The 6,050-nt window shown below is 43.9% G+C and overlaps 1 protein-coding gene across 1 annotated transcript in view; it reads right to left on the reverse strand.

Annotated features, from left to right (window-relative positions):
* LOC121863696 overlaps window positions 1-5,743 on the reverse strand; it is a 48,645-nt gene extending 42,902 nt beyond the window's left edge. The window contains exon 1 of the mRNA XM_042362439.1: window positions 5,665-5,743. Coding sequence (XP_042218373.1) covers window positions 5,665-5,743 — 79 coding nt within the window. The remainder of the gene's footprint in view (window positions 1-5,664) is intronic.
* Between the last annotated feature and the right edge of the window lie 307 nt (window positions 5,744-6,050).

Below are 6,050 nucleotides of genomic sequence, written 5' to 3' on the forward strand. Positions count from 1 at the left end.
TTATTATTATTATTATTATTATTATTATTATTATTATTACCGTTCGTAGTAGTAGTAGTAGTAGTAGACAATAATTAATTACCATCATTATTATTGCCATCATTATCATCATTATCATCATTACCATCAACAATATCTCAAAGTCACACACTAAAACATCATCTTCACTGTTGACATAACCCGGATCATCGCGTGTTAGGCTGTCGTTCGCCTTTGTCTATTAGCTAATAACGCGTCTGTAAAACCCGGCTTTAATGCCTCATGACGTCATAATTATCCCTCGTTCTGGCGGGAAAAAACAGGTGTTGACAACGAGGGGAGTATTGGCGCGTTTTTTATAGCCCAAGGGAGTAGAGGGTTAATTTTCGCGCCAAAAACAACAGACGTCAGAAGAGAGATGATGACGAGAGACGAAGAGAAAGAGATGACGAGAGACGAAGAGAAAGAGATGACGAGAGACGAAGAGAAAGAGATGACGAGAGGAGATGGAAGAGACGAACAGAAAGAGATTTTTCATAGAATTGTGAAAAATTAAAAAGAAAAAGAGAAAGATAGCGAACGGCGATGAAAGGAGGTGAAGAGAAATGTATGATGAAAGGACATGAGAGAGAGGAGAAGAAAGAGGGGGTAATGGAAATGGAAAGAGAGATGATGGCGATAGAGGGAAAGACGAGAGAAAATGAGAAGCGGGATGTTGTGATGAGAAGGAAATATATGTAATACGGTGAGTTAACACAGTCAGATGTCTAGCCCCCAGCCCCTAGCCCCCAGCCCCTAGCCCCCAGCCCCTAGCCCCAATTCCTAGCTCTTAACTCCTAGCCCTCACATCCTATATCCAATTCCTAGCCCTTAACTACGAGTCCCTAAGCTCCTAGCCCCAATTCCTAGCTCCTAATTCCTAGCCCCCAACAAAGGGTTCTGGAATCTCTAGAACAAAGCAGTTTTATTTTTATCTATATATGCCATCAGCCCCGTGAGGCGTAGTGGTGATTCTTATGGTTATTGATGGTTGTTACCACCACCACCACCACCACACCACCATCACCACCACCACCACCACCACCACCACCACCACCACCACCACCACCACCACCACCACCACCACCACCACCACCACCACCACCACCACCACCTCACCACCATCACTCACCACCACTATCCACCACCTCACCACCTCACCACCACCACCACCACCACCACCACCACCACCATCACCACCACCACCACCACCACCACCACCACCACCACCTCACCACACCACCACCACCACCACCACTCACCACCACCACCACCACCACACACCACCACCACTACCATCACATTACTCACCTCACCACCACCACCACACCACTACTCACCTCACCACACTCACCACCACTACCACTACTCACCACCACCACTACCACTACCACCACACATTCTCACCACACCACCACACCACCAAGGGGGGACTAAATTATATCTCTCTTAAGTACATTAAGTTCTTGTGACATATGCAAATACTTTTAAACTCTCTTACTTTATTTATGGAGATTGTTCTTACCTCACAAACTTCAGTATGAGTTTAATGGTGATGGTGGATGGTGGTGGTGGTGGTGGATGGTGGTTAGTGTGTGGATGGTGGTGGTTAGTGTGTGGTGGTTCTGGATGTGGTGAGTTGTGGTGATGGTGATGGTGATGGTGATGGGTAGTGGTGGTGAATGGTGGAAGTGGTACCTCTATCCTCCCTTCATACCTTCCTTCTCTCTCCCTGCACACCCCCCCTTATATACCTCCCTCTCCCTCCCTACCTCCCCCTCCCTACCTCCCCCTCCCTACCCACACCCCCTCCCTTCCTCCCCCCTCCCTACCTACACCCCCCTACCCCCACGGAACACAAGGGCTTATATTCATCATAAGTGGAATACCTCACATTCTCGCTGCTTCAAAACAACAGAGGCGGGGAAAAGAGAAGAGGGTACAGAAGTTTCCCCTGTGAGCGCCGCTGGATGAACAGAAAACGAGGGGATTATGTTGTTGTTTACTGGGTTAAAGGTAGTTGACATGATAAGTGATTGTTATTATTACTACTATTACTACTACTACTACTGCTACTACTACTACTACTGCTACCACTACTACTAATGATAATGATGATGATGATAATAATAATAATAAGGCAAAAGAATTCAAATGGCAAAAAAATATGAAACAAAAAATAACGAAAACAAAAACAAACAGCGAAAACAACGAAAACCAGCCCCCTCCTCCTCCTCCCCCCCCCCAAATAGTACTGGAACCATCATCAAACGCACCTCAAGCACAAACAGACAAAGGGGGGGAGGTGGCGCGGAACGCATCAAGTGCAGGAAACTCTTGTAAAAACACAAAAACACGTTCCAACAATTAAAACTTGGATAATGACGGTAAAGTTGAGCATTAATCGCTCTAACGATGACCTCTTCGGCTGTTTTGTGGCACCCTAGCTGGCACTGTGGGAGAGAGAGAGAGATAGAGAGAGAGAGAGAGAGAGAGAGAGAGAGAGAGGGAGAGAAGCGATAATACGGAAAAAGGGAGAGAATGAGATAAACAAAGGCATCCCACAAGCCAGGCATCATCCAGGCATCACTCAGGCATCACTCCACAAGCCAGGCATCACTCAGGCATCACTCCACTAGCCAGGCATGACTCAGACATCATTCCACAAGCCAAGCATCACTCAGGCATCGTTCCACAAGCCAGGCATCACTCAGGCATCATTCCACAAGCAGGCATCGCCCAGGCACCCGGCTGCCAGGCATCACCAGCATCACTCCACAAGCCAGGCATCACTCAGGCATCACTCCACCAGCTAGGCAGAGGTCCGAAAATTCTGTCTGGTGTTTAAAGGCTCGGGTACAGGCTCCTCCTCCCCTGTCTCCCCCTCTCCCCTCCCTCCCTCCCCCTCTCCCTCCTTTCTCCCTCCCTCCCTCCCCCTCTCAAGTTTCCCGCCATTTCAGGAACCATTTGTTTACTAACATCAGCTGTTCCGTGATGTGACGACACTCCCAAGTACTATAACGCTTCTCTCTCTCTCTCTCTATTTAATTTTCTATTTTTGCTTCTTTTTCTCTCTATGTGTTTTTGTTTATCTCTTTCTCTCATTCTACTTAAAGTTCTCCGTCTCTGTTTATCTGTCTATTTCTGTCTCTTTCTCCCCTTCTCTTTCTTTCTTTCTTTCTTTTAGTCTTTCTTAGTGCTATTTGTGTCTGTTTCCCATTTTGGAGAGAGAGAGAGAGAGAGAGAGAGAGAGAGAGAGAGAGAGAGAGAGAGAGAGAGAGAGAGAGATCCACTGATATAATGTTGACAGATTTGTGAGATATTGGGAAGAAAGGTTTCCCTGGGGTCTGGCTCTGGCAATACTGGTGATTGCCTCGACATATTATCATGGTTTTCTGGCAATACTGATGATTAGGAGAGTGCATTTCCCTGTTTTATTGAGGTCGTCTCTACCTCATATCTGGTAATACTGACGATTGATGCGACACAATTTCTCGCTTCTTTGAGGTCTAATGCAGGATGAGTCTGGCAATACTAATGGCTAGGTGAGTAAGTTATCACACGATTTATTGGTGAATATCTGGCAATACTTATTGAATGGATGTTTTTAATGGGATTCTCTTTGGCAACACTGATGAGGAAACATTCATTAGTTATTCCACTTTAATAGAGTCCGATCACTGTATCCTCGTAATTGGTAATACTGATATATATTAAATAATTACAGAGTCAAGGGTTTAATATTACCTCGATTCTGGCAACAGTGAAGACACTTTCAGGAATTAATACGTATTATAGCAAGGGTCTAATGTCTTCGGGAGTCTGGCAACATTGATATGCACTCAATTAAATTATTACGCTCGCTGGGGTCCAACTTTACTGGAATTCTGGCAACACTGAAGAGACTTGACATGGGGAAGATTTTAAAATAGAGATGTAATTTCTCAAGGGTTTTGGTAACACTGATATATATATTAAATTATACTAACCCTTTCCCTAAGGTCATTTATTATCTTTATCTGGTAATTGTGAAAAAACCTTGCAATGAATTACACATTTTTCCTCGAGTTTACTCATTCTGGGAGTCTGGTAACACTGAGGTACATTCAGATGAATTATTCAACTTGGCCGCGATTTAACAGTACTACTCTTCTGGCAACACTGGAGTAAGTAATTTGAATATTGATTTATTCCAAGGGTGTAATAACGTTGAGGTTCTGGCAACACTTAGGTAAATTCAGTAATATTATCCCGCTCACTAAGGTCTTAACATGGCTCTGGTAACACTGTAGAACGCAAAATGTATTAAGGCTATTTACTTGCAAGGGGTTAATGAAGTCAAGGATCTGGTAACACTGAATCATTTTACTTTACCGGGGTGCAAGTCTAGTGATATTCTGGTAATACTGCAGGTTAGGTTAGGTTAGGTTAGGAGAGAGAGAGAGAGAGAGAGAGAGAGAGGAGAGAGAGAGAGAGAGAAGAGAAAGAGAGAGAGAGAGAGAGAGAGAGAGAGAGAGAGAGAGAGAGAGACCACAATCACTTCAGCTCACCACTTATTACAATTCACACGAGTCGTTTAGTTCTGATTAAGACCGACTCTCTCTCCCTCTCCTCTTTCTCTCTCTCCTCCTCCCCCTCCTCCCTCCCCTCTCTCTCTCTCCTTCTCCCACCCCTCTCTCCCTCTCTCTCTTCTCCTCCCCCTCCTCCCCCTCTTCCTTTCCCTCCTCCCCCTCCTCTCTCCCTTCCTCTTCCTCTCATCTATCAGGGAATGACTCTTCAGGCATACACCCTCACAATACACAGTCCTTGACAGGAGTGAGTCAATATTTGCTGGTCATGTTCGGTCTATTAAACTGATTATAGAGTCGCAAAGCCGAGGACTGTCAGCTGAACAGGGCCTTGCGGAGGTGGTGGGGTAGGTGGGGTGGGTAGTGGGGGAGGGTGGGGGGTGAGGGTGGGGTGAAGGTCGGTAGGTGGTAGTAGTAGGTAGTAGTGGTAGCGGTAGTAGGGGAATATTGTCAAAATCTCATTATTTATGGCGGTTTTCATCCCATTTCATGACTTAAGAGTTATAGTGTGTGTTGTATATGAATTCCTCATTACTATAAAACAGAATTCGTTACAGTTATTACGTTACTGGATTCCTCCTCCTCCTCCTCCTCCTCGTTAGTTAAGAGAGCTGTAATGGTCTTTGTAATTAATTTCGAAATTACCCCCAAAAAATACTAATTAAGTTTTTTGTTGGAATATTTCTGTTATTTGTAAAAGAAATAAAAAAAAATAATAAAAAAATTAAGTTGGTTGGGAATTATCTTGTTAATGACGTCATACTATTTCGTTATTGATGTTATTAATACAGTGAAACAAACCTCCATATAACGGACCATTGCATATAACGGATTTTCCTCTCTATATAGTTCGTTAAATAGAGGTTTCACTGTTTATCTTGTGATTGTTGTATGTTTTATTATAGGATATTCTTACTACTACGAGAACAACAACAAAACAGATATATTTTCCTGTAATATAAATAAAATTAAAATCTCCCTCTATAAGAGAAAATTTCCCTACGTCAAAGAAAATTTCCCTACGTAATAAATGACAATTTCCTCATAACAGAAACAAGAAGAAAATGTCAGGACTTACCGTGGAAGGTGATGGTGTCAGCCCCGGCCAGACCGACCGTCAGCCACACATACGTCAGCACCTCAACCACCAGCACCATCTGTAACATAAAATGACCTGTAGTGACCTGGAATGACCTGTAGTTAACCATACACAGAGAGAGAGAGAGAGAGATTACAGCTAAACCTTAATTACACTCACCTGGCCATCACAGGTAAATACAGCGTTCATTTAACCATCAGATATTACCTGAACTTCAAAAGCTGATCCTAAAAACCTCAGTTATAGCTTTATCCATCACAGCTAACACGACACCTATTCTCTTTCCCTTGAGCCTCGAAAAGCTAAAACTTAATTCCATTCGTCTTAGTTATAGCTGTGGCCATGGGAGCTTAAAACGGTGTCCA

This window comes from Homarus americanus, unplaced genomic scaffold, assembly GCF_018991925.1.
Source record: "Homarus americanus isolate GMGI-L3 unplaced genomic scaffold, GMGI_Hamer_2.0 scaffold40248, whole genome shotgun sequence".
In the NCBI taxonomy this organism is placed as follows: Eukaryota; Metazoa; Arthropoda; class Malacostraca; order Decapoda; family Nephropidae; genus Homarus; species Homarus americanus.